Source organism: Argentina anserina, chromosome 3 (assembly GCF_933775445.1).
Source record: "Argentina anserina chromosome 3, drPotAnse1.1, whole genome shotgun sequence".
In the NCBI taxonomy this organism is placed as follows: Eukaryota; Viridiplantae; Streptophyta; class Magnoliopsida; order Rosales; family Rosaceae; genus Argentina; species Argentina anserina.
Window position 1 is genome coordinate 474,565 of NC_065874.1, and position 27,234 is coordinate 501,798.

A 27,234-nucleotide genomic window follows, 5' to 3' on the forward strand; every position below is an offset into this window, starting at 1 on the left:
TATTTCTTCTTGAAGATTTAATAACAAGCAACCTTGATACAGTGCACAAATGAATTTTAAGAATTTCAATAACACAATCAATATAACCTGTGACCGTTGATATCTGATAACAAAACCATGATGGGAAGTTCTTGGATATCAAAAAAGGTATAGCACAGTATCACAAACAAAAGCTTATAGTATGTTACATCTTCTACTTCTAAAACACCAAAATTAAGATAATACCCCAACTAAAAAGAATAAAAATCCAGCATTTTGCTAGCTGAAGTTCATCACACGTAGATGGTCTCAACTGAAACTATATCCTGCCATTTACTTCACGTCTCATTGGGTTTTTGGTTTTTCAATCTTCACATAGGGCAAGAGCCCCATAAAATGAACAATCTTTGGAGCCCATCCTCGTTGTTGAGCCCGGCAAAACATCAAGAAAGTGTTTGCGAAATAGGAATTAAAACCCATGAATAAATGCCACAAGGCATGACCTTGTGGGTTAACAGGCCAACTGGATACCTCTTTGCAGAAAACGTTGTCACCAAGCCAACACAAACTCCCTATCAGAAGAGTGGCCACGTACAGCTTTGCAAGCCTCTTGGCATAGACGTCCTGTGTGTATATGTAATACTTGTACATTCGAGGTATGCAAAGAAGGCACAAGATCACATAGTGCACCTTAAATCCAATCTCAAATCTGACCACTGAATGAACAGCAGCAAAGACTGCACCATATAGGAAGAGGAATGTCGGCATTGTACTGCGATAGTGCCAATCTGGGGAGTAGAGAATATACATGTAAAGGAGCATCTCCCAAACCATAGGAGTCTCATCACTTTGCTGTTGCCTGCAAATATATTGCAAAAGTAGTCTTCAGAATTCAGTTTTTCTGTGGCAATTATTCAGACAAGAAAAAGCATCATGATAAAGTTGAGAGAACTGAGAGACTGCTTAATAAACACCAGTATAAATCAAACAAGCTATTAATAAGGAAGTCGATACCATCAACCTAACCAATTTACTTTGGCATCCCAATTCCCTGAACTCATATGTTCCTCAAGCATTAAGGATAGTAGGAATTCTCCTTTAAATGCCTCCACTGCAAACTAACCAACCTAAATCATGGTCTATTAGCACAGCCTATTCATGAAAAACAGAGAGAGGCAGAAGGTAACAACCTTTGATGTATCTTCAAATTAACAATCTAAACAGTTTTGAGTAATCAGGGAAAACAATTACTGATTCATTTAGTTACTTATATTTTGTACATGTATATATTCTTTTAAAACTGCGTCAGAAATTATTTTCATGTTCCTAATCATGCTGTCATTAAACTCTTAGTTGGGGAAGTCATGATTCTACTGATTCTAGCACAAGAACAGCCAACCAAACATTCCTAAAGAAAGATCTAGAACAGTACTTACACATGCTGCAATGTAGCGTGGTATAACATGCTTCCAATGGCGAGTATCATATTAGATATGTGAAGTACACTGAATCTCTTCTCAAACCGCTGCCTTAGAGCATTTATAAGACCGATGAGTGCCAAGAGAATGCTGGAAATGTTCGACATAGTGTTGAAGAACTCTGCAATATAAGAAGAGTAGGCATAGTTCTTCTCGCAACACTCAATCGTGGACGTGACAGGACCCCAGAAGCTCGATACTCCCTCAGCCATTCCTCTCTCTACAAAATCTACTCAACCAATTCTGTTTCCTACTTAGAAAGTTGACGAGTTCGCAAAACCTGCAAATCATGTACCTGCAGAATACCACTACTCAGATGTATGCTTTCACACTCGAATTACGCATCACAACACTAACAACAACAATTTCAACACTTCAACCAATGTGATCATCCATTAACCATACGAAGCATCGTAACCGCATAACCGAATCACACACCTACTAAACCAAAGCCAATCTGTCCAACTTTTCTCCAACACTCCAACTAAAATTACGCATAATCATATTCACTAGTACCAAAATAACCAATAATCAACTAATTAATCCATAAAACACTAAAATTGCAACAATAAGTTCGCATAAAATAAAAATTACTAAAGAAATAGAATAATCAGATCCTTAACCCGATCATTATCATAATCAAGATCCAATCCACAAAAATCCAAACCCGAACAGAAACCCGACCACAGATCACTACCGACGAACTTAGCCGCGCTCAAAGACCTAGCAAAAACCGCCGCGAAATCGAACCAAAGCGAAGATAAAATACATGTAAGAAGAAAAAAGAGAGATCTCGTACCTGTAAAACGCACCGTTTTGAGCGAAGGCGATCTCATTACTTCGTCGTTGTTGTTCCACGGCGGTAAGGTTTGGTTCGAAATTCGAAATGAGAGAAAGAGAGGAAGGTGGTTTATGAGGCTGAGAATAACTTTTCCGCGTTCGACAGAGAGAGAGAGATTCCGCTTCTTCCTTTTTTTCTTTCTATTTTTATTTGCTGCTCTCTCTCCTTCTTCCTTTTTCTAATGGTTTGGATTCTTTTGACTTCCTTGGCTATACCGTATGTGCCGACTTAGATATATGGGTGGACCGGCCCATCTTCAGACCCATACCCTGTATTTAGTTCTAACTAGGTGTGGCCTTTCTGGTTTCTATAAATGAATCAACCGACTGAAAACCGGTTCAGACGGTCCGGTTTGGTTCACTTGCTGCAGGCTGGGTGGCATCGGTCTAGACCGAGGTTTCGAATGTTGGTACTTAACAACGCTTGGTTCTGCTCAATTGCACTGATCACTGGAAGGCGGTGCCGCCGCACAAGACCCCTAGGCTAGTATGAGTGTCAAAAAAATTTTTATCTATTAAAAAAAACCAATATCTGAATTAAATATCTTTCTTTTGCGCATACTATGTATTTGGTTGGGGTCGGTAAGGTATGTGTTTTGAAAATGATAAAAATAAACATGTCATAGGTTAGTGATGTTCATCTTCTTACCGAAAACCCACGACGGTCAAAATATAAGTTTGCATTGTACACTTGCACACCGGGGACACCGCACATAGAATAAATTCTAAAATTAAATTATTTTTACTTAATGTGGGCTGGATGGATGATGTAGCTCAACCAAGCTTTTATATTTGAAAAGCTTTAGGTTGTTTAAGATAATGACCGGTATGTTTTGTTGAGGTCCAGAGACTTTTCTGTATAATCATCTTGTTTCCTAATCCTTAAGTGGACTTGGGATTTAGGGTTCTAGTGAACATATATATTGGTGCATTTGTGTGCGTGATTACATAATTTCTGCCGCTCAGTCTCTGCTGATCGGTAAGGACAAGGAGAATAATATTAATTTGAAGCATGCCGATATCTCGATCTTTCCGTAACCTCCGTACTGAGGTGCGGCAAGACGAGGCGTGGCAAGCAACAGAAGGGTCTCTTCGTCAAAGCGCTTTGAGGAGGCTGATAGTATTAAGGCACTTTTTATGATTTGGAAAGACGCCGTTCACCGGTGGATCCCCCCTATATTTCTTACAGAGATCCTCGTCATATCGAAGCTTCACTTAGTATTCCGCTTGACCCGGTTTGGATGATCGCTTGGAGAACAAAATACATACAGAGGATTCGTAGATCCCAGATTATGATCGAGCACCCTACTATTGTTCAGAATATATTACAGGCGGTTGACGGGGACGCCTCCGGTAACAATCACACCATTGTAGTCGATATGATGTCCCTTATATCCGTGCCCGATCATGATTATGATGAAATAGATCATATCCTTGATAGGGCTATAGCCGAATCTATGGATACGTACAGGTCCAAGTTAAATCCTGCATCTAAACACTCAATTGAAGATTTGAAGAAAGAAGAATACTTCACGGTTTGGAATTGGAAGCTGTTGTTACAAGTACACCATCGTCTGCTATCTGTCTCGATCAATTGGATCATGAACCAATGTTGAGGCCGGTTATTGCCTTACCCTGCGTGCACTCTTCTCATCAAGACTGCATTGTCCACTGGCTCGAGATCAACCATGTTTGTCCCCTGTGCCGATACCCTGTGCCAGCTGCGAGCTCTTGAAGTCAAAACCCTAAGTTGCTGCCTAGCTGGCTAGAAAAATATAGGCAATTAATGGTTTGCTCTATATGCATGGCCTGTGTTGCTATCTAGCTAGCTCTATCTACTGATTTTCAATTGGCAGATTGAGACAGTATGTAGCTTCTAATACCACTACAAGGAGAACGTTTCACTTCATTAACACTCCACTCTTTACTTTCGGGAATATATCAAATGAATTATGTAAAATTACCAGATGTGTCAATGCTATTCTTCCTCTTTTACTTTCATTCCCTAGCGATATAGACCTGCTGATAGAGTGACCTGCACACATAGATCACTCGATCGATCAGTACCGTATTTCTGTCCAATGCATGCAAATCATATAATCACCCAGCTCCATTATTGGAACTTGGAACAGGTGCTATAAACATTAATTTATGTTGTTTATCTTAACGTACAATGAAACCCATGAGGCCATGCCATGAACGGGTGATTATTTACTTCTAGAAGTGCATGCATCGATCAAAAGATTATTTACTTCTTCATACAATTACATAAGAACAGCAAACCAGACTACGTACCAAAATCCAAATTATCATGGAAAAACAGCTCACAAGCACTTGTACAAATATTCACAAGCTGTTAGAGGTGTTGAAAGCACACAAAAATCCCACTTATGTGTGGCTATACAGCTTGCAACACCTCTCACAGCTTGTTGCTCATATTTGTACTAGTGAAGTTTAATTTTCTTTGCCCGCTGAATCATGTGATTTTGTATATCACTTCACGTCTTCACCTGTTAATTAACTACTTACGTTCCTGGGTTTGTTCATTACGATCGATGAACGAAAGTGGATAAGATTACGATTCAATGAATGTGGACATAAAAAGGAGGTTCATTGAATCTGGACATTCATGGAGCGCCAATAATTTCATGGGGGTCTCAGGCTTTCAGCTTCTATTTTCCACATCCAAGATGATGGGGAAGACTGACGTAGTAGACTACGCCACGTGTGAAGAAAAGTGCCTCATGCCAAGTTTCCAAATATGGAGTTAAAATGTGACCAGGGGAGATTGTTATGTTGGAGCTGGTCAAATCAAATGAGATAAAACTATCGTCTATCATGTATTAAAAATGAGAATTAGAGAATATCAAACTTGATTCCCAAGGAACCAAAATAGTGAGGAGAAGACCTAAAATTACACTACTGTATTACCTGTATATATATGGAGGAGATCGATTGAGGTTACATTGTTTCATAAGGTTTTTTATCATGCATATATCGCACATATAACATCAATATAATTCATTACCGATCGTTTATATATAACATAATCTTTCGTGTAAAAACAAGAACGTTCCACTCAAATGCATGACCTTCAATACATTTTTTAAAACCCATACACAAGTCTAGCTAGTAAATTCATGGTTAGAGTCCAAGATGAACAATAAATACTTTCGTACACAATTCATAGTATATCCCCCCTACAAAATCCCAGTATCATAAAAACCAAAAACAAAAACGAAACAACCGAATGGGGACGTTAAATTGACCAGATTCATTAGAGAGAGTGATCAAGCCCACATACATGCAACAAATTCCTACCCCTCTCTTCTAGAACCCCGATGAATCCGAAACCCTTCTTTCATCCCTACTCTTCTATAAATTGTAAGGCACGCAGCGGCTTCCACTTTCATCACATCATGTCAACATCTCCATTCTCATATTATGTCGTTTATGTAAACACCATGACCACAATATGACAGCACCTTCCTCACTATCCCTATAAAACCACACACCCTCTCTCACTCACTCGAATCATTGTCTTCCAAAACCGAAGGTAAAAAAGTTTACAGAGAAGAGAGGAAGCATAAATTAAGCAAGATCTTCTGTGATAGCTAGATAGGTTTATAGTTGTGTGAAGAACATGGGGGCATATAGAATGCCAGGGAGGTTCCAGAGAGTTGCAGCAGTGTTTGACGAGGGGGCGAGGGTGAGGCTGTGCGAGAGCAGCGGCAGCGAGCACTCGGCGGCGGCAGAGAGCGTTGCCGATTTGTCTGTCCTTGTTAAGTCTTTTATCGAACGAGGTAATTATAGAGGCGATTCAAGGGATGATGGTGAGGAAGTCGAGAGGGATTCGTTTGAGATTATTGAAGAAGTAGAGGGCGGTTATCGGTCTGATTCAGAGACCAAGACTACACTACGAGAGCTGCTGGATAAGAATGAAGGTAGCGATGATGTGAAGGAACACATTGTTGCCGAGGTTGAACATGCCTGTGCAGTAATCGGGGATAGGTCGGACAGAGAGTTCAAGAGGAAGCTGACGACTCATTTGCGCCACAAGGGTTTTGATGCCGGTGAGTAAAAGCTTCATTCTTTCGTTTGTTGCATATATAATTAATCTAATCATATTTTGGATCAAGTTAGAGTCGTAGGGCTAGTGATTGATATTATTCCTCTAATAGATTTTGAAGGCGTAAAGTTACGTCAATAGTGAATTTGATTATATAGAAATTGTATATATAAACTACTTCAGTTGAGATTGAAAAGCTTCTTCGAGATTTGCAGCTCATTATGATTTTTCTCTGTCGAGTAAACATTTACTAGGGAAACCGCATTTTCTATTTTCCTTCCGTTGTGTAGCGAAGTGTCAAAGCTCCAATATTGTTTAGGCAAACTCGATTTGTGCGTGCATTCATCTTTTTCACTTCAGTTTAACAGAACATAGCTCATCAGGAATATCTCTTCTCTCATTCGAAGTCCGTTTTGTGTCAGTTCCTGAGGTTTGTGACTAATGTTTCAATCTGTTTAAATTGTCCAGGTCTGTGCAAGTCAAAGTGGGCTAAATCCAGTCGGTTTCCAGCAGGGGATTATGAATTTGTTGATGTCAATGTCAATGGAACTCGTTACATTGTCGAACCATTCTTCACCGGAGAATTTGAAATCGCCCGTCCCACTAGTCGATACACATCGTTACACGATGTCCTGCCACAAATATTTGTCGGAAAAGTTGAAGTGCTGAAGAAAATTGTTAGGATTATGTGCTCGGCCATTAAAAAGTCCATGAAGAGTGTAGAAATGCCATTGCCACCATGGAGGAGAAATGCATACATGCTAGCCAAGTGGTTTGGTTCCTACAAGCGCACAACAAATGCTGTTTCTTCTTCAACCAAAGCATTTGAATTCGACGAAAGTTCTAGTGTCAAAAGATCATTCGGCTTTGAAGCTCTGCCCCCAAAATCCTACAATTGCAGAGACAGCTTCGCTACAAAGAATGGCCTGAGAATTGGGAACTTGACTGCTGCCTTTCAATCCAAAGGCATGGGCATGCAATTGTAGCTGCTTCGTTTCAATGGCCTAGTACGTACTTCGTTTGTCCTCCATTATTTTGGCTCATTTTCTTGGTCTTCTTAGTTACAAGTTGGAGTGATTTGTTGGTTTAAATTTATTAGAAGGAAGCTTGGGGATTGATTTAGGTTCTTGGCCTTGTGGCCTTGTCAAATTGTACAAAACCATTTGTTTGTTTGAAGAAAACCCAGTGTAAAATACCAACTATATATTTTTGAAGTAAAGTGAAAGATTAATATTTCTGTTCTTCAAAAAGAATATGTTCAAGTTCAATGTGCAAGCACCAGTTTAAGCAAACATCTGGGAATCAAAGCAGATTTGCATGGAAGGGAAACAATGTCGATTTCTGAGAAGGGTCTCATGAAAAGGCTAAATCCTATGCAGATTTCCCTCCTCTCTCCCTTCTCAATGTGAACTCATCTATCATAAACACACACCAATTAAGAAGTTAAACAAAATAGAAATGTAAGAAGCTCGGTAAGCAGATCCGTCGACAGAGATTTAGAATCTCACAACGGGCGGCTAGTAAACTTCTCTGAAAATCAATTTAGCTACAGCCACTTTGGCAATCAAGGCAAGAGTACTGAAAATAAACCCTTGCCTTGGTACAATATAGCTTTACAAATCACAAATTAGCACCTTAAACATTCTGAAAAACACAGAGAAACAAAGACGAGATCATATAACTGAGGAACAGGACTGGAGGAGCTAAAACGACTGAAGAAACGAAAAGAGCTATTTGGTGTGGGATATCTAAACCCTAACAGACTATTTATAATAGAAGTAATTGTTTGTGAGCCACACCCTCAGATTGTGGCCACTTTTTGGGCCAAAGGAAATGTATGAAAGTTACGCGACGGCCCAACTTATTCGTCTTACTCTAAAAAGAAAAAAAACGACTTTGTTTTAATGGGAAAACGACTAAATTAGAAAGAGGGAGTCTCTCGGCAATTGCACATTAAAGAGCTTTGGTAATTTAGTACCAGAAACTGAAGCAAATATATGGCATTGTAATTGAAGTATTGAACCAAAAATCCTCGCTCATCTGATTTCGCAAGTGTACGAACCACTCTGATGCCTATCATACTGAAAGTCGTGGATAACAACAAGGATCACCCGAAGCCAATGAAAATATTTGAAGTGGGTAATGTGTGCACATTGGATGAGGAAAAAAGATGTTGGTGCAACAAATCGGCGCCAATTAGCAGTGTTATACTGTGGGGCTAGCTCTGGATTTGAGTTCATTCATGGCCTGGTGGATATATAGAATCACGGAAGAAATCGCCCGATCTTGTTCCAAGTGGCAGGCTATTATTTACAGCGTGCAAATGAGCTTATGAACCTGAGATTTAGAATAATGTAAAAGCGCAAGCATATATTATAAAGGGAGGGAAATTGAAACTTTCGATATTGTACATTTTGAACTCTAAATTTAAAATGAGAGACGCGCTTGCTCATTTTTGTAAAGAATTGATCAACGTAGTTCACAAACTAGAAGAGGTTGTGACTTCCCCCCTATTTATTTATTTATTTTTTTAGAAAGTGTGACATACCCCCTAACTCTAATTCAACGAGGAGAATTGTTTTCACCTACAAGGATTAGGAAAGGCAAAGGGAGAGAAGTGAAACAACACTCAAATACAAGAGCACACGTGGACATCCCCCATTGGATAGTTCTCGAGTAAATAAGGCACCGGGCACCGGCCAATCCTTCAAAAACACGCAAACCATAAAACGCAACCTCGTCTCCCTCTTGCGTTTTTAAAGAGAAAAAAGAGAGAAAGAAAACAAAGATCTCAAACCCAATTAAACCTCAGAGAGGGTCTCTTTTAATTTTGCCGCGAAGATCTGACGCCCAGCGAATCGCCAACGCAGAGAAGAAACCGGAAGATCCGATGGAGGGAGTTGGGGCCCGAACGGGTCGGACCTCGACCCGGTACGGACCAGCCACGGTGTTCAATGGCCCCGTCAGGAAGTGGAAGAAGAAGTGGGTCCACGTAGCTCCTCCTGCCCACACATCTCACTCTCACTCTCACCAGATTAACAGCAATGGGGGCACTACCCCTAACGGTAATAACGGTTCCCACCTCCTTCTTTTCAAGTGGGCCCCAATCACCCAAAACCAAAACGCTGCCGACGCCGCCGCCAATGGCAGCAGCGACAAGGCCGACGATGTGGAGGAGCCGCCTCGCCGCAGATTTAAATACATTCCGGTAATTTGATTTTGGGGTTCTTGGATGCTTTGATTTGGGTGTGATTAGTGTTCTTGTGGGTGTTTGTTCTTGTGGGAAAAGTATTAGGCTTGTTTATGATTGAGTTGGGTTTTCTGTGTAATTGAATTTGAGGGATTAATAGTGAATTAGTGATTGGTGGAGTATGGTTTTGGGGATTGAGGGAACAGTAAATTTATGTTATTTAATGATTGTTTGTGTTTGATTTCATAGTTGGAGGTGAATTCGAGTTGTTGGTTTGAAATCAGCTAAATTATGTCCAGGGGAAATTGCAGAAGGAATGTAGGATTCACGAGTTGTTAGTTTCTCGTGTTGCAATTTACTTGAGGTGCATCAAGCTTATTGAATGTATAACTGTAACTGAATGATGTCTTTGTCTGCCTTGAATAAGATGAGTTGGTGAGGTCTCTTGTCAGTCTTGTGTCTGCTTCGAATTATATGAGATATTTGGGTTTTGCAGTGATGGTCTTATGTTATCAGTCGAGAGTGATCTGCTTATTATAGTTAGTCAAGTTACTAGTTCTATTTTGGTTTGGTTTGGTAGGTTAGTTCTTCGGAGTTCAGTAAATAGAAAATTTGCAAACACTTGTAAGCCATTAGGTGTATTTGTTGATGCTCTGTTTAAGTTTTGTGTGATGGAGTGAAGATTGACGGCTTTTTTAGCTTTTCAAGTGCAAGATTGAGATCAAGTAACTTTTAATATTCAAAACTTCGAGATATATAGCCTGCTTTTATAGATGCACATAACTAAGACACTTGGTGATTAGTTGATTTGTGAATGCCTTTTTCACGATCATCCAGTCATCTCTTTTATAGAACCTGCGCTAGTATGATAAACTGAATTAAGCATCATTCTGATTATTTAGGCCCAGCTAAGTTGACAACATCAGTACTATTCACCTTGCGATATGTACATGTCTGGATTGTGATATATTCAGATTGTTTGAAATACAGCCCATCAGGGGGGTGATATGGTTTACCCTCATGATTTCAGGAAAATAAGTGCACATGGAACTGCCCTATAGTTTATTGTACTCAAATTTATGATAGTGCTTGGAAAGAGTACAATTGGCTCATTATATCAGATCCGCACCTTGCATTTGGGATCTCAGTGGTTGTTCATGTGTTTTAAACTTTTAGTGGATTGTGAGTGTAGAATATACAATAGTAATAATTGCTACCGTTAGTATATTGTGCGGTAACTATGCCTCAAATAACTATTCACTTGTGAGTACTCTGTATGATTTGTTGGTGTTTGTTATTGAACGATTGACTTCAGCTGTTTTATATTTGACAAAACAGATTGCTTTATTAGAGGAACAACAAAATGAGGCTTCAGAGCAGGTTGAAGAGGAAGCTAACTTGATAGAAACTGAGCCAGCTGAAATAGAGGTAACCACCAAGGATGAGGGTTTGGATGAAAAACCTGACATTAATGATGTCCCTATGGAAGAAAATCAGGTTAATTGTTTTCCCTCTCATATATTTGCCTTTTGTGTTTCCTACCAACAAGCTTAGATATTCATTGGGCGGGTGGAATTTGGTGTTGAGTGATGACTGATGATTACGAACAATTGTCTCTGCATGTAGTTACGATTTGATGGGGTAAACATGAATGCCCTTTATTAGTCTGTTTAAGACGATTACAGGAAGAGATTTCCAGACAGATTAATAAAGGTTACCCCCATATAAGGATCAGTAGATTTGTAGTATATGTTACTGCATCAATGGGGTTTGCTTTACTTCTATTAAAAGTAATATTCACTTCCATTAATTTTTTGTCTTATTTTCAGGATTATAATCAGGTAGTATGTCAAGATCTAAATGAAAGCACTTTGGATTTAAGTTTGGGCTTGAATGGACATGACAGTGATGATAGTTCTGCTATGAAAACTGATGAAACGAGAAAAGGGTAGCAGTTGCCAACAGCAGAGGTCATTGGTTTTTTGACACTGAGAATGTTACCGCCAGCAGCTAATTTCTTGGTGCCGAAAGCGAATGCAATTTTTTGGCATATAGAGAATGTGAAATGTACCATTAGAATTCTTAATTTGAGTTTTTCATTGCTGAGTTGATTGTTTGCATATTGCACCCATTTAGTATAAGTTGCAATCCCATTCTTTTTCAGCATTACAATGATAAAACCTTTGGTACTGGAATTCGATTTTTATATTTGAAACAAGATTTATGATTATGATTATTGTTTATAATACGTACATAGTCTACTAAATTTCAAGCTGTTGAGATAGATGGATCAGTGTACCGAGTCGATCTGCATGTTCAGATTTATGGATTATATATGAAGGAAGAGTGGAAGGGTCGAGTCTGGAATTCACAAAAACACAAGTAATCACGATGAATGTTTAGCAGGAATGATTTGATTCAGCGTCAAGTCTAGTAAAAATGTTGGTCTCTGAAAACCATTAAATCTACTTTTTGAACCGAGGTGATTGCAAAACTAAGATGAGTTTCATACAAACTTCTTTGGGGGTGAAAGTCCTTTGAAGATTATAGAAGTAAATAAGCACTACCGATCGCAAAATGCCAACTCCAAACTAAAATAAGGCGCAACTCAATCTCAGCCATTATCATTCACACCGTCATAGTTAACATGACTAGAGAGCACGAATCGATATTGTAATTAACATCAAGGGGGATCAAGCAAACAGAATCAGATAAGTAACTAAAATGTGAGCCAAACAGTTTGGCCCAAACTTTATTAAATACTTGCTGAACTTATTACATCAATAGAAAGATTCATTAAAAACTTCCAGCATCAGTAGATAGAAATATAAGATCTTCCTTAAGACCACACAGGGTCATTTAGACGCCTGGTGAAGGAAAATAAAGGCGGCAAGCAGAATCACGGGGATGATAACCAGAACTGCAAACGACGGTGGGTGCACCGGTCCCATAAGCAGCGGCAGAAAGAAGACGCATCCGGCCACCACCAAGGCCAGCATTATAGCGATCATACTGAAGTCACCTTCGTTATCCATCCTCCAAACTTGAAACTTGAAATGTATGTGTGTTGAACTGAAGTTGAAGTTTCAGATGTTGAATGAGAGAACTCCATGGACGACGACTTACGTTGGTGTATAAATAATGTTCATGGTACCTTTTCGCGTAGGGTTGCGACGCTTGCCTGGTTAGGAATGCATGCAAAACTGATACGTATGCACGTACCCTTCCGCATCTACTGTACAGTCGCTTCATTATAGATTTGAACGAACGCAACTGTTGCCGGAGGGAAGGGTACGTTGCTTCTCAGTTCTCACAATTTTTCTTCCAGCGAAGTTTTCAGGTTCCAGAGTAAACCGTAGTAAAACCTGGGCCTGCTTTAAGGCCCAAATTTGCTCAATTCAAGGATATTATAGTCTTTTCAACATTTGATTTACCAAAACCTCGTTCTTATCGCCACCGTCAGTCGCACCGTTTTGTTCATACTACTCTCCCGGCCAAACCATTCTCCGAGACCAGACACGTCGATGGCTCGCAGCTTTGTTCTGTGGCTTCATGGGTCGGGCGAGTCGGGCCCAGCTAACGAGCCCATCAAGACCCTCTTCACTTCCCCGGAGTTCAGGAACACCATTTGGTCCTTCCCATCTGCTCCCTCAATCCCAGTCTCATGCAACGGTGAGTATACATTTTAAGGTCTCAATTGATTTGTTTTGTGATTTTAGTTTCATTATTGGTGTTGGGGTTTAGGATTTTATTGAAACAGAGTCACCAACACTGAAGGGTTTGATTGAAATAGTTACAATTTGTTGTGTTAAGTTTTGAAATGTTAGTGGTGTTAATGAAGAACAATGAACTGAAGACGTGTTACTTGAGGCAGTTATTATGTTCCGGAAGCCTTTCGAAATGATGATGTATGAAAGTCCTGATTTAAAGATGGTTAAGTGTTTTTGCTTATTATTTGGGGTGGATTTTGAAACAAGTAGAGCTTGCATTGATTAGTGAAGCAGAAAGATTAACTCTTTGAAGTGATTCAGTTGAGTAATTTGAATTATTATTGCAGGCGGTGCTGTGATGCCTTCATGGTTTGACACTCACGAGATTCCTATAACAGCCGTAAGTCTTTCTTCTTACATGCTCATATTTCGGATGGTATTGAAGCCCTAAATTCATCCCCATGCTTTGTCCTGGTTCTTGAAGCGATGCTTACTATGTTATTACATGTCTCAGAATTCTCCAAATGATGAAAGTGGTCTTCTCAAAGCAGTTAGGAACGTGCATAAGATAATAGACAATGAGATAGCTGCTGGCACCAATCCTAAAAATGTGTTTGTGTGTGGATTCAGTCAAGGAGGTCTCTCTCCTTCTCTCACAGATTTGCAGGATTAGATTTTCTTTACTTGTGGTAACTGGTAAATACACTTCTTTGTTTCAGGTGCCTTGACATTGGCAAGTGTTCTGTTCTACCCTAAAACACTAGGAGGTGCTGCAGTCTTTAGTGGATGGCTTCCTTTCAATTCATCTATGGTTCAACAGATCACCGCAGAGGCAAAAAGGGTACTTTTCATTTCTGAAGTTTATATTCAACCAACAGTGCTATGCAGAAAATCTCATTTTGCTCGTCTTTTTCTATCTGCTATTTTCATTGTAATCTAAGTATTGAAACTCAAGGAGCACATGCTGTCTATTTGTTGCATCATGTCGAAGGTGATGACTTCATGCATTGATCACATATCCTGATCAACTGGCAGTCCGACTGATTTGAAGAGGGAAAATATGTTTTTTTGCCATTCATAGGAGATTGATCACATGAGTTTTCAAAGTCTGTTATATTCTATTGTATGTCCTGCGTCGTATGAAAGTTTTTAGTTAGAAATCAAAATTTTCAGTCGTGTTTTTGCTGATGGTATGTTTGATTAGAGTTACAAAGCTACTGTTGCTTTGTTGTGAAATTACCTTGAACCAAACGTTTTGATACCTATACATGTGCAGACACCTATTTTGTGGTCTCATGGAATTGCTGACGAAATCGTAATGTTCGAAGCTGGACAAGCAGGTCCTCCTTTCCTCGAACAAGCTGGTGTCAGCTGTGAATTCAAGGTATTATCTGCAGCTAATGTAGCACTTTTCAGAAGTATACTTGGTTTTTCTTACAATTCCTAAACATTTGATTGCATTACTGCTTCTAAATCTGCAGGCTTATCCAGGTCTTGACCATTCCATAAGCAACGATGAGCTAAAGCACCTGGAGTCATGGATCAAAACTCGTCTAAATGGTTCTTGAACATCCGTAGGGAGTAATCATTACAACTGAAAGAATGTAACAGTCCAGTTTATCATTTTAGTCGGGTAATGTGACTAATGTCATATTGATGTTCTACCCTTTTGCTTATCTGAAATGAGCACTCTCTTGAATCTGATTATGCGAGGAAGGCTATATAAGTAGCCTTTCATGGTTACCCTGTTTTGCTCCGTCAATCATTGTCGTTATCTGAACTTCCTTTTGTGCAAACCGTTCACTGTTTGAAGTTAGCATAGTATTTATAAGCTCACGCATTTCCTTATTTATAAGTTCACTATCTGAAGTAAAGAACATAGATTCAATATTTTGTCTTTGTATCGAACTCTATACACCACATTGTCCAATTTAGACTCTTATCTTTTCACAGGGTATATTCAGCTTCGAAGTCTTGTTCAAGCCCCAAAATGCACGTCATTAGATTCCATTAACTCCGAAATAATGACAAATTATACTCGCAAATTGAAATGTCATTATTGAAAACTGAAAAGCATCTTAAACTTACTTTGACACAGTCAGAAAACGGCATTATCAAATTTGTATTGGCATTATCAAACATAACAAAGACATATAACAAGAAACTTCGAGGTCATCCAACACCTTTGTCCAGGGATTAGGTTAATCTCAGTACTCACATGCGAGTAATAAAAGGTTGAAAAAAATATATACTTGGACGTTCAGAACTGAGACAAGTTCCAAGCTCAGAAGTCAGTTTTAAGCCCCCACCAGATTACCAACCCCTGCTAAGCTCTAAGCTCACCCACGGTAGGATAGAGAGACTGATCTGGTAATCTACACCAATCACAGCCCTACAGAGAATCACACTTATTACACATGCGTCGCAGCCAATCTCAACCCAACTACTTTCAGAAACCTCATAGTCTCATACATCACAAAGACAAGAACACCAACTCCAATGTCTTGAATAAAAACCTCATCAACCCTTCAAACACCAGAAACCCGTATCTCTCTCTCTGTGCCAAGAAATGAAGAAGCTGTACCGCAGAGGCACGGTTCATCCGTCGCCGCCAATCGTCTCCGACCACTTGTCCTTCCTTCCCGTCACCATCCTAGCCCTCGCGGCGGCCCTGTCTCTCGAGGACAGGGAGGTCCTGGCTTACCTCATCTCCAGCTCCCACCTTAACACCAACAACAACAACAGCTTACCTTCTTCACCCTCCTCACGTAAGACCACAGCCGCTAACAACCGAAAGAGTTCAGCCGCAAAAGGAGGCGGCGGAGACCACCCGGCAAGGTTCAACTGCAGCTGCTTCAGGTGCTACACGAGCTACTGGGCCAGATGGGACGAGTCGCCGAATCGAGAGCTGATCCATGAGATCATCGATGCTTTTGAAGACGGGTTACCATCATCTCAGAGTGGCAGTAATACTAAAGCGGCAGGGTCAAAGAATGGTAAGAAAGAGAAGCGGCACAATAACAAGAGAGGAGGCAGTAGTAAAGGGCCGGGTCAAGGATCTGACTTGAATCTGAAGAAGAAGGATCATCAGCTGGTGAAGCCTAACATGGTGGAGGAGAGTAACAGTAGTAGTAGTACTGACTCTGTTGATCTTGATGGAGATGAAGAAAGTAAGGGATCAGTGAGAAAATTTGTGAGCTTTCTGGGAGAGAGGATATGGGGTGGTATCTGGAACCAGTAAAATATGATCAGGTGGGTTTTGTTAATTTAGTAACAAAAAGAACTCATCTTCTTCATGTTCAAGGAAGAAAAATACTCTAAATTTCCTTCTTCTTTTTTTCTTCTCTTCAGTAAATTACCCTTTCAGGTATATGTAAAAAGGAAATGGGTAGCTGAATTTTGACTCTTGGGTCATCACCAACTAGATGTGTAATTTGGTTATTGCAAATTTACTTACCACAATGGATATAGAGATAATGAGATATGCATGTTGAAATCTGTGTATATTAGGGCTGGGTTCGGCACATGATCAATTCATTTGGTTAAATTAGAAAATTTGTACCATTACCGATCACTTAAGCCTTTGTACTAAATTTTTGGTATATCGATATATTTAGTTTAGTTAGTAATTAATTTCTACCAAGATATGATATCAACCCAATTAAGTTTAAAGTCCAGACCAATTTCTTTGCTGACAAAAGAAATTTAAACAAACTTCATAGTTCATAGTTGGATTTTGGACCGAACTCCTTAATACAACAATATCCCTCAAATGCAAATGTAATTATATAGTATTGTCCAACACTCCAACATCATAACATGAACAAATTGAATGACTCATACAGAATAGCAACATCGATGACTTCAATCTCCTCTTGTGCTAGACATTTGTTTGGACTGAGCTGGAGCTTTAGACATTGGTTCTCTAAATATATATACCGATCACATCTGCTGGTGTCGATCGACCATATTTCGAACTGGAGTTGTCGATCGCCGAAGTGTCCACTAATGTATCATAACCTTTATATTAGGTTTATAATAAAACCATCGCATTATGAAACGACTATATGAAGGAAACTTCTCGGAATCGATCAACACCATCCAATGTGATCGATATATATATTTAGTGACCCTTTTAAAATTTCATCCAATTCGGACCTCGTTTGATCGTCGGAATTTTCGGTAAACCAAAAACACCACTAATATGCTCAAAGGGAGGACCGATTACTAAAATGCGAATGTCGAAAACTGTTTACATATTTGAAATCACCTAATTTCTAATTTTTATCACCAATCGTGCATGGTCGCGACAAGGAAACTCATTTGGTAAAGCCCCGGTCAATGAGGTTTTATTATGTCAAAACGCCTCTTTTTTTGTTAACCGTAAGTACAGACGGTCAAACCATGTTTAGAACTGACAAAAATTTTACAAGGTCCCTAAATATATATATCGATCACATCTATGGGTGTCGATTGACAATTTCAAAATTAGAATTTATTTGTGACTTTTTAAAGAATGTTGTCTAATAATCTTTTTATTGTTTTAAACTCTTAAATAAGAGTATTATATTTTTTTTTCCTAATACAAGCTCACAAGGCCGGCCCGTTGACGAGCCCTAATTTGAAATATATCAACAACTAAGATCAATATATGTAATAATAAATTAAAAAAATAAAAAATAAAAAAACTCGGTTGGTACGTTAATACTAACTTTTGCCAAAACTATTACCATTACCATTACCGTCCCAACTTAGAGAAATCAGTTCGGTACTACCGTACCGAAGTTTTCATAACCGAAATACTTAGTAACCAACTTACTTGGTTCGATTAATAAGGCTTGGTTCGATTTTGTTAGGCTCATTTTTGCCGCCCCTAGTGTATATGCAATTTTGGATTGTATATCTGTGATTAATGTCTGCTTCTTCTTGCTTAATAGCTAGAATAACTAGCTAGTTCAATGAGTTGGAATCTTTCTGAAGTGTTTCTGATAATATATGCCAAATTAAAGCAATGGAATCCAGAAAAAGAAAAGGCCTAGAGAACTAGTTATGAACTCAATAATAGCATGCAGAGTGTGGCATTTTCCACTTTCGTTGATCCAGTACAGCTCTTGAGCTAGAAAGCTGGGCGTGTTTGTGCCTAAAACATGTAGAGAATGACGCGTCGTCTGTCCAAGCATCAATTCATTTCATTTCTTCCCCATATTTTGGCGCTAGTGGAATTCGATTAGTGTATTTGTATTTTAGTACTGAAAATTCCGATGGGAATGGGAATGGGTCGGCAAAGCGAAAGAGAGTAAAGAAAGGGTTTCAATTCCTTCGATTAAAGCAAGCTGAGCCAGAAAAGACTCCCTTCACTCCCCCACTGAAAATATGACTCCAGTCCAAACCCTCTTTTCGTTATTCCCCAAGATCACTTATTCTTTCCATAATTGGTTCCATTATATATTTATTTACCCCCAGGTAGGTGTTCTATATGGCTCAAAAACTTGTTCATTATGTACTGATACAAAATTTTGGTGGTCTTTCAATTGAGACATTTGGATTCCCCTTTGAATTTTGAAAGCTAAAAGAGGTTGGTAGATTCGGGAGAGAGTTGTAGTTTACCAAACGAAAAGAAAAGGTGATCCATATATGTTATACGGCTTGTGTTCTGTGTTGTGTATATTTTGGTGTGTGTTGTGTATATGTTGGTGTATCATTAGGTTCGAAATAAATTACATTACACCGGTTTTTTTGTATATTTCTCTTTATTACAACATATGAGATGTATTGTGGCCCGTATGAGGAGAAAAAATGTACGTTTAATTAAAGCTTTCTTAAACAGATTTTGTGGCAAATGAACACAATATTCTTGTTCGAAAGAGAAATTATGAAGGCAGGAAATTAAATAAATCTCATTCTTTTCCAAGGCAATGTCGCTCCCCCTCGGGCTGAGCACGGTTGCGGATCCAGGTTTGATACGCTGGTGGAGAGATGAGATATGTTTTCAGATCTTAAAGAACCTAGGTTTCGTGTTCTTGTCGGGTTTGCTTCGTCGGGGGCGGTAGTCGGATCCATCGCTTGGTAATGTGCGGCGAAGCTTGGCATGCAGATCTATTTGGCCTTGGTGATCAAGTCGGCCATAGTTGTGTTTGATCCCGTTGAGATCTCATCATAGCCGCCATTGTGCCCTATATATTGTCTTTGTCTTCCTTTGAGAACCAGGCTAACGACGCAAGATTTTGAGGCGACTTTACCTTAATCTAGCTTGTTTTTGTCGAGTTCTCATTGCAGTCGGGCCAGACCTAGCTTTTGCTCTTGCGGTGGTGGAGGGTCGGGTCAGACCATCGAAAACCGACCGATGACGTTGATGGTCGACGAAGGATTTCCTTGTTAGGCCATACAGTTGGGCTTAGGATGTAGGCTAATCAGTTGGGCCTTTTTGTCCCTTTGGTTGGCTCTTTCTTTTGCCTCATCTACTTCTTTTAGGCCAAGCACGACTTAAGCCACCTGCAGTCCTAAATTGAAACGTTTTGTGAAACTTTAGGGTTGTGAGGTTTTATTGTCTGCATTTAGTATTTTAGCAAAAGTTAGAGATTGTTCTCCTTTTGTTTTTTTTCTTTCGACTTCACTAACACTGAGAGTACGCAAATTGATGCACTGGGTTCGATGTGTTAGTGTCCAATGTCATTTGATTAGACTTGAGTGAGTTACTATGTTTTAGCTCTTGCTTTAGTGTTTTTCCGGTTTTTGTTTCAGACTTTTTCAAATTTTTGTTTTTATAATAAGCGTGTTTTTGCATATTTATTTATTTTCTTAGGTTAGCTTGTATGAGAAGTGGTCTGTCACCACTTGTATTTGATCCTTGTAGTCGTGCATGACTTAATATCAAATGAAGTTAATTCATTCCCTTAAAAAATATATATATTGGCCGGAGTGTTGTTCTAGATGGTATTATATCAAAAAGACCAATATGTGAAATTGAGCAAAACATTCCTAGAGTGTTTTTAAGCTACAATATGAAAATTATTTCGGAACCTCACCTAATTACTTATTAATTTGTCACATCATAGATAATTGACAAATCAAACACCTAAAATTGTCCTCACTCTCTTCTTATGAATTTGCAAAACATATTGTAGGAAGAAAAAAAAGCCTAAGAGCTAGAGAGAAACATAAACTCGGTCGCTCTTTTCTTTTTAAATTTGATTTTGTTTTCATGAACAGAACAAGAATTACTTTCAGTAGTTCCAAGTCACAAGCAAGTTATATTTAAGAGATAAAGTTAGAAGAAACATACGATATAATATTTTTTATTTAGTCGAGATTACATAGTTTGCTTAAATACTTTGTTCACCAAAATTAAATAACAGAAGGCTTCCTCACGGCCACAAAGAATAGATTAGGATTTATTTTAGCCACTTACCAACCCAATCACCTATGATGGTTATGTACGAGAGAACTTATGCCTTCGGTTGTTTTTAGTTCACCGAAATTGGAGGGTGTTTAAGTAAAAAATAAGAAGAGCCAAACTTTATGGATATCCAAACTTTATTCTATTGAATTTTGGGAACCGTGCCATGGTATCTTTATAGTCTAACCTATCGTATATTATGAACGAATCCATGTGATCAAATTTTATAAAATCAACATCTTTGGAATGCGCATCAGCTGCTTAATAAACACTGAAGGTTGGACCAAAATCAATAAATACACAAAGAGGGGGACAATTGGCTCAACTCTCGGTGCCTCCACCACAATATTCCCCGACCACCCCTCACCACAGTCCCGCTTACATGCCCCTACACATCATCGCCGTCCAGAGGCATCACATGATTCCGGCGAGCCGCATAGTAATATCGGCGGTAACGTACGATGTCAAGTAGACTAGTTAACGAATCAGGCCATGACTCACTGACAATAGTAGCCGAGATATGTTTAGTGCTTGTATTGTCACTTGCGTATATAATGTGCTTTGTATACTTCTGATCAGGGAATCGGCCAAGTAGCCAACCAATCCTTGCGTATATAATGTGCATTGTTCTCACGCATTTCTTCCGACCAATCCTTTTCCCCAAATATGTATTTTCCTTTGTTTCTTGACCAAGTTTCAAAAGGAAAGGCAAAGTAATCATGAGAAAGAGCCTAGTTTCTGAATTTGACCTCAATAAGCAAAGCCAATAAGGATCATACACTCATACTCTTATGAGTCTTATCTTTACGATGATCACTAAAATCTTCAGACCAAGACTGCGGTATGTGGATCACAACATCACTCGAGCTTTTCTTGCAAGTACTTTTTCAAAGGCTGGCGCTCATATTATGTACGTGATCTACCTGTGATAGCAACTCGAGCTTTTGTCCACTGAATATGAACATGACGTGTTCTACTACTCGGCCTCTATGCTTGTGGCCTCTGGCTCTTGTTTATTGTAATCTCTAGTGAAAGTTTTCGGTTTAACCAAAATGCTTTGGTTTATACTTTATACGGTATGAGTAGTTTAAATCCAAAACCAAATTATACTGTTTTCTTTGTTTTGTGAGCTGTGTAAGAAACAATTTCGTCTTCGGAATCAGATGTGTTAGAGCAGAGAAGAAACCAGAACAAAATTTGGGGTCTCATGGTGATCATTGTTGGAATGAATATCTTGTTCTTCCAATAACAAGGTCAGCTCATAATTCTCATCTGATAAAGTGATCTGGGGTTCACATCTAAAACTAATTGGCTATGGATGGAGTGGTCCAAACTCTTATAAACTCACAGGTTATGTTTTAATTCTCAATGTGAGATTTATATTCTCAACACGCCCCCGCACGTGTGACGAATTTTCAAGCCATACACGTGGACAACATTTTGAGTGACGTGGAGTCCGTGTGGTCATTTGGGCTTCACACGTGGACGTGAGTAACCCGCTCTTATACCATGATAAAGTGATATGGGGTTCACATCCAAAACCAATTAACTAAGGATTGAGTGGCCCAAACACTTATAAACCCACATGTGAGGTTTCAATTTCCAATGTGAGATTTATATTCTCAACATGAACTACATGCCCTTGCAATTAGTTTTCGTTTATCAACTTCGACTGAATGCAGTGAAACAAGAATAGCAGAAGAGCATAATTCACCCTGTTACACAGAACGAAGAACTGAAGAAGAGAGAAAGATGGATATTCGTAGACAACATGAGATGTTTGATAGCTACGTAAAACATGTACATATGATCTTCTGATCCCACAAGCTAGAACAATCTTTCTGGATAAATAAACAAAACCGATCTCTTTGCTCATCCGGAGTTCTATAGTAAACTTGTTCATTGAATGGGGTAATTGATCAGAACCAAACAATTAGGATCAGTTGATGGAATCTAAGTACAACAAAGTATATAATCATTGTAGTGTTACATTAGATAGTTAAAAGAACATCATGTACAGATTATAAGAGGGCTAATCCTTTATCATTGAAAGTAATAACAATAACCACAATACCTTCTAAGTAATGTTGTCAGGCATGTACAGGTATGGAAGAGCTCAAAGATACACAACCTTTCAAGCGTTCGATGATGGCATTTTTACTTACCAGCCTAGAGTGGTGTGTGAGAGGAAGACCTTCCTTCACACACTCATCATACTTCTCCAAAGCAGACACAATATCACTAAAATCTGGTCGCTTCGAGGGGTTTGGTGCCCAGCAGCGCTTGATGAGATGTGCGAGTGCAGGTTGACAACTCGCCGGCATCGGAGGCCTTTCATTCTGCCACATAAAAATGAAACTTTCAGAAACTTCTCCCAGAGATCCATTTCCAGGGTACTATAGTTCATAGTTAGGCAAGAGCTTAACTGTCCACAACAAAGAACTCGAAAATAAAATTGAGGAGCTTATTCTTGGCAAGGATACCTTGGCTTGAATAGGAAACTCATAATGGAACAAGTTCCTTAAACTAAGAAAAGATTGAATTTATTCTTCGAGTACAGGGTAATGGTTGCACAATAGAATCTTACTTTGACAAATTAAGGTCATAGGAATAGAGAATCATTCTCTACTCACATTTCAATGTACATTGGAACATAATTAGAACCTAACTTACTGCTTAACTACAACTCATTTTATAAGGAGGCTCAGCCAGAAAGTATGCATTCTTGCAAATTCACAGAATGAACTTATGTTGAACTTGGTTAAGCTATGAATCCAACGTTATGATACGATTTCTGATTGAGATGATTATAGTTGTGTAACAAAATAGTAAACTCAAGGCTAAGAAGTATCACATATACATAATTTAAGTAAGAAATTTGACTAGTAATATATGTTTTATCCATCTCACCTTCTCAGCCACAGCAAATGCAGCCTGGACAGGAGTCATTCCTTGAAAAGGAAGCAAAGCTGTTGTAAGCTCCCACAGCACAATCCCAAAGCTATAAACATCAACCTTTCTAGAACAAGGCTTCTCCTTGATCATCTCAGGCGCCATCCAACGATAAGTCCCCTTGTTTCCTTTTGTCTCCTGGCACTGTGTTTCAAGGCACGATGTGCCAAAATCCGCCACCTTCACCCTCATTTCATCATTGAGAAGCAAATTATTCGACTTTAGGTCTCTATGGATTACCCCTTGAGAATGAAGATACTCCATTCCCCGCGATATGTCAAGGGCTAACCTCAGAATCGTCTCTGTTGAAAGAGAGTAAGGCTCTTTCTTGTTGAGATACATCCTCAGTGTTCCTTGTGACATATATTCTGTGATGATGCAGTACACAGGTGGCTTTTTACAAGCTGCAAGAAACTGGAACAAAAAAAAAATGCTCACTAATTTAAACAACAAGATGATTATATATTCCCAATAATTTTCAATGGAGAATCGGATTTTCACAAGCACAATACCTGGACTATGTTGGGATGCATTAGCCGCGAAAGTAGAGCAACTTCACATTTGAATTGCTGCTCAAGTAAGGTTCTGGTCTCCTCTCTCTGATTTGGAATCCTCACCATTTTCACAGCAACGGCTCTCTGCTTGTAAATCCCACGGTAAATCCGACTGTGTGCTCCAGAAGCAAACTTGTTACCAATGAACAGCTGAGAAAGATCAGCAGTCCACTCCTCCTGGTCCTCCTTAGCCACTTCCCAGGTCTCCATATTTTCCGACTCCAAAATCATAGACCATGACTCCAAGCTATCAAATCTCTTCCTCTCCATGTTTTCCATGTCTGAATTGTACTGGTGTTTTGATGATGATGATGGATTTGGCAACGACTTGCCCTTCGATTTTCGTAGACGAAGTGCATGGAAACATGAAGTCGCCATTGAAAACCTTTTACAGAAAACTCTGGATCGTATGAACCTTAAGAGGAAGCTTTCTGGCAAACTAAACAATCAAGAGGAAGAATGATTTTCCTTCTGAACGTGTGACTTAATTTCAGAAAGTGCATGAACTGATTCCGATACATGGGTTACATGGAAGAGTGGAAAACAGATATGGGTTTTCATCAAGAACTGAAACAAGGACGTTGAAGCTTCAAAATTTTCAGAGAAGAAGCAGAGAGATAAGAGAACCAGGAGACTATTTTCCATTAAAAAGATGATCTGTTTGATGCTTGTCAAAGCATAAATGATTGAACTGAAACCTCCCGATCAGAACAGAGTACATGAAGACATACATAACTTACTTTCATGGTTTCGAAAAATTGAAGCAACGATAGAGATAATGCATGAAAACACAAAGCCTGCAGTGAAGAAGAGGGGAAAAGGGTTGCAGAGTATGTGATAGGATAAGGAGGATTAGGTCGTTTGCCAGTAGAAAGATGAATTCAAAGGCAGAGATTGCAGGGGTGGCTCGTGATTGCTTGGTTCAAAAGTGGTTTTACTTTATCATTTTCTTCTAGAGAGAGAGAGAGAGAGAGAGAGAGAGAGAGAGAGAGAGAGTTCGATACAGCTACTCTGTTTCTGTTGCAGGTCCTTCTAGCATCACCATGAATGAATGAAGTTGCTGTTGTTGGAAACCTTGGGATATATCCTATTCTTGAACTGTAATCAACTGAAAATGCCACTGCTCAAATGGCTTCAAGCTCATTAGACAAGTGGCATATACGAGTGCTGAGCTGACTGGCAAACCAAAAGTGGATGATAATGATAAACCAAATAACATTACATCTTATGTTTGATTAAGAATAGAAAGAGCTTGCACTATGCATGGTGTTAGTAAGAAGATAAATCGAATAATGTTTTGATGTTGAAATGTTGATCATGTTACTTAGCATCAATTGTAAAGTATAAGATAGTCAAGCACTACAATAGTTGAGCATTTAGACACATGTCCAAGCTTAATCCATCCTAGTGTCCTACTATATTCCAAGTCGAAGGAGAAAGAGTGCATGTGAGGAAGGGAGACAAAAAAATGTTCTCTTCTCATTTGAAATTGTTTGATCTAAGAGAGTTTAGGCATATAAAGAAGTGAATACTAATGTTCCTGGACTAAGTTTGGTGTAAACATTACATATCATTACATATACAATATGTACACGAATACACGATACATAGTGAACGTTGACATGCATGAATGACACTTGCACTACCTTATTTGATTCTCGAAAGCTTGCGAAGATGATTGCTATCTAAATCATACCTGGAGAATTCAAAAAACAAAATTAATGAACATGACCTCCATCGCAAGAAACAAATTTCTCACATCCACTATTATATGTTCATTGTATTGAAGTAGTTCTATACAATCTTGAGATTGACAAGATTACAAATTGACCACACCCTCAATGGTCCAATTTGGATCTCATTGGTTCAAGCTCTCCGTGTACTGTTATAGTTCGTGAATGACTGGGGGGTTTTCTAAGACATGATTAGATATAGACACCCAAGTAAAGTGTGTAGCTAAAAAGAGCTCTCCAATAAAATGGTCTCCCACTTTGCATATCTGTGTTGTCAATTTCGAAACAGTTCACAACACCATGCAAAGAGTTTTAACTTTTAAGGGGATTGATCTTCCTCGTGAATGTAGTTAATCCTTCATGCAATGACCTCATACACATGTCTACAAGAAACCAATCATGAAACGCAGAGAGTTGTGTTAGAGCTAGCATGCAACCGCCCTTATATTCATGTTAAAGAAATTAATTGGGAGACCATAGTATTAAGATCCTTAGAATTAAGAAGTTGAGACTTGAGAGAATGAGGTTAGCTCTGGATTTTTTGGCTTGGAAGTTTTATATGCAGGCATTGAACACTTGGAACTTTGGGCCAAGCCCACATAAAAATGGGCTTTAAATATAAGTAATCAAATTAGATTAGGAGTTGCCTACTTGCACACTTTCTTTGAATTTTGAGATAAACAAAACATGAAATTTGGCTCTTTCCAGATTGAGATCCAACCTAGGACCCAATCTTGAGGACAAAAAGAGAATAAACTTCATAAGTGATTGATTTGATATAATAATGTCCAACCTTACAGCCAATCGTATCATATATATTCTCCATATTATTTGAACTCGATCTTATAATTGAACTGAAGATGACGTTTTACCTGCTAAACCCGCCTAATTATAGAACTCTCTGTTGTACCGACAATCCCATATCACATAATTAGCTAAGGAGTTGCCAAATTTGCTGTATTAAATCTTGCTTAACGATACGTAACATAAATAATCCTCAGAAAAGAACCTAGTTCGTGGTAGTTTATTAACCAAACCCACTTCACAACTCATTCACTAAGCAAAACATGAGGTGCTTCCCTGTATAGTCAGCATGACCTCAGGCTTAATGTATAACATTATAAATTAGTCATGATCTATGATTATTAGTTAAGTACTAACTTCAATTTGGTCAAGAAAGATATGTCAATTAGATTTTATTCATACTTCAGTTATGGTCTATATTAAACGGTCAAGTCCATGCATGCTTGATCCATAAGCCAAATGCATGGATGATGAATTGATGATACTTGACCCAAAATCTGTAGTTCAGTTTTATCATTTTAAGCATAAT

General features: G+C 38.8%; 6 protein-coding genes and 1 non-coding gene across 7 annotated transcripts; 4 read left to right on the top strand and 3 right to left on the bottom strand.

Annotated features, from left to right (window-relative positions):
• Positions 1–39: 39 nt before the first annotated feature.
• LOC126786788 (alkaline ceramidase) lies at positions 40–2,447 on the bottom strand. The gene is made up of 3 exons (XM_050512711.1): positions 2,257–2,447; positions 1,416–1,752; positions 40–838 (listed from the first exon to the last, which is right to left on the bottom strand). The coding sequence occupies exons 2-3, from the start codon at positions 1,667–1,669 to the stop codon at positions 325–327; spliced, it is 768 nt and encodes a 255-aa protein (XP_050368668.1). The 5' UTR covers positions 1,670–1,752; positions 2,257–2,447; the 3' UTR covers positions 40–324.
• Positions 2,448–5,940: 3,493 nt separating this feature from the next.
• LOC126789462 (uncharacterized) lies at positions 5,941–7,352 on the top strand. The gene is made up of 2 exons (XM_050515614.1): positions 5,941–6,370; positions 6,835–7,352. Exons 1-2 carry the CDS (start codon positions 5,941–5,943, stop codon positions 7,350–7,352), a joined length of 948 nt encoding a protein of 315 aa, XP_050371571.1.
• A 470-nt stretch (positions 7,353–7,822) lies between these two features.
• LOC126789648 (small nucleolar RNA snoR109) lies at positions 7,823–7,921 on the bottom strand. The gene has a single exon (XR_007671564.1). It is a non-coding gene; the product is annotated as a small nucleolar RNA snoR109 (small nucleolar RNA).
• Positions 7,922–9,159: 1,238 nt separating this feature from the next.
• On the top strand, positions 9,160–11,786 carry LOC126788388 (uncharacterized). Its single transcript, XM_050514376.1, has 3 exons — positions 9,160–9,574; positions 10,895–11,053; positions 11,386–11,786. The coding sequence occupies exons 1-3, from the start codon at positions 9,257–9,259 to the stop codon at positions 11,506–11,508; spliced, it is 600 nt and encodes a 199-aa protein (XP_050370333.1). The 5' UTR covers positions 9,160–9,256; the 3' UTR covers positions 11,509–11,786.
• Positions 11,787–12,989: 1,203 nt separating this feature from the next.
• On the top strand, positions 12,990–15,097 carry LOC126788135 (probable carboxylesterase SOBER1-like). The gene is made up of 6 exons (XM_050514103.1): positions 12,990–13,228; positions 13,614–13,666; positions 13,781–13,904; positions 13,986–14,107; positions 14,543–14,650; positions 14,748–15,097. Exons 1-6 carry the CDS (start codon positions 13,081–13,083, stop codon positions 14,832–14,834), a joined length of 642 nt encoding a protein of 213 aa, XP_050370060.1. The 5' UTR covers positions 12,990–13,080; the 3' UTR covers positions 14,835–15,097.
• Positions 15,098–15,645: 548 nt separating this feature from the next.
• Positions 15,646–16,894, top strand: LOC126788149 (uncharacterized). Its single transcript, XM_050514115.1, has one exon. It carries the CDS (start codon positions 15,836–15,838, stop codon positions 16,505–16,507), a length of 672 nt encoding a protein of 223 aa, XP_050370072.1. The 5' UTR covers positions 15,646–15,835; the 3' UTR covers positions 16,508–16,894.
• Positions 16,895–22,679: 5,785 nt separating this feature from the next.
• On the bottom strand, positions 22,680–25,079 carry LOC126788258 (serine/threonine/tyrosine-protein kinase HT1). Its single transcript, XM_050514229.1, has 3 exons — positions 24,127–25,079; positions 23,573–24,028; positions 22,680–23,001 (listed from the first exon to the last, which is right to left on the bottom strand). Exons 1-3 carry the CDS (start codon positions 24,544–24,546, stop codon positions 22,753–22,755), a joined length of 1,125 nt encoding a protein of 374 aa, XP_050370186.1. The 5' UTR covers positions 24,547–25,079; the 3' UTR covers positions 22,680–22,752.
• Positions 25,080–27,234: the final 2,155 nt, after the last annotated feature.

Coding starts and splice junctions, on each gene's coding strand:
- LOC126786788 (XM_050512711.1), bottom strand. CDS start 1,669: ATGGCTGAGGGAGTATCGAGCTTCTGGGGTCCTGTCACGTCCACGATT. Junction 839..1,415: donor CACGCTACATTGCAGCATGT/GTAAGTACTGTT, acceptor ATATATTTGCAG/GCAACAGCAAAGTGATGAGA.
- LOC126789462 (XM_050515614.1), top strand. CDS start 5,941: ATGGGGGCATATAGAATGCCAGGGAGGTTCCAGAGAGTTGCAGCAGTG. Junction 6,371..6,834: donor CCACAAGGGTTTTGATGCCG/GTGAGTAAAAGC, acceptor TAAATTGTCCAG/GTCTGTGCAAGTCAAAGTGG.
- LOC126788388 (XM_050514376.1), top strand. CDS start 9,257: ATGGAGGGAGTTGGGGCCCGAACGGGTCGGACCTCGACCCGGTACGGA. Junction 9,575..10,894: donor GCAGATTTAAATACATTCCG/GTAATTTGATTT, acceptor TTGACAAAACAG/ATTGCTTTATTAGAGGAACA. Junction 11,054..11,385: donor TCCCTATGGAAGAAAATCAG/GTTAATTGTTTT, acceptor TCTTATTTTCAG/GATTATAATCAGGTAGTATG.
- LOC126788135 (XM_050514103.1), top strand. CDS start 13,081: ATGGCTCGCAGCTTTGTTCTGTGGCTTCATGGGTCGGGCGAGTCGGGC. Junction 13,667..13,780: donor ACGAGATTCCTATAACAGCC/GTAAGTCTTTCT, acceptor TACATGTCTCAG/AATTCTCCAAATGATGAAAG. Junction 14,108..14,542: donor TCACCGCAGAGGCAAAAAGG/GTACTTTTCATT, acceptor ATACATGTGCAG/ACACCTATTTTGTGGTCTCA.
- LOC126788149 (XM_050514115.1), top strand. CDS start 15,836: ATGAAGAAGCTGTACCGCAGAGGCACGGTTCATCCGTCGCCGCCAATC.
- LOC126788258 (XM_050514229.1), bottom strand. CDS start 24,546: ATGGCGACTTCATGTTTCCATGCACTTCGTCTACGAAAATCGAAGGGC. Junction 24,029..24,126: donor TGCATCCCAACATAGTCCAG/GTATTGTGCTTG, acceptor TTTTTGTTCCAG/TTTCTTGCAGCTTGTAAAAA. Junction 23,002..23,572: donor CATTTGCTGTGGCTGAGAAG/GTGAGATGGATA, acceptor TTTATGTGGCAG/AATGAAAGGCCTCCGATGCC.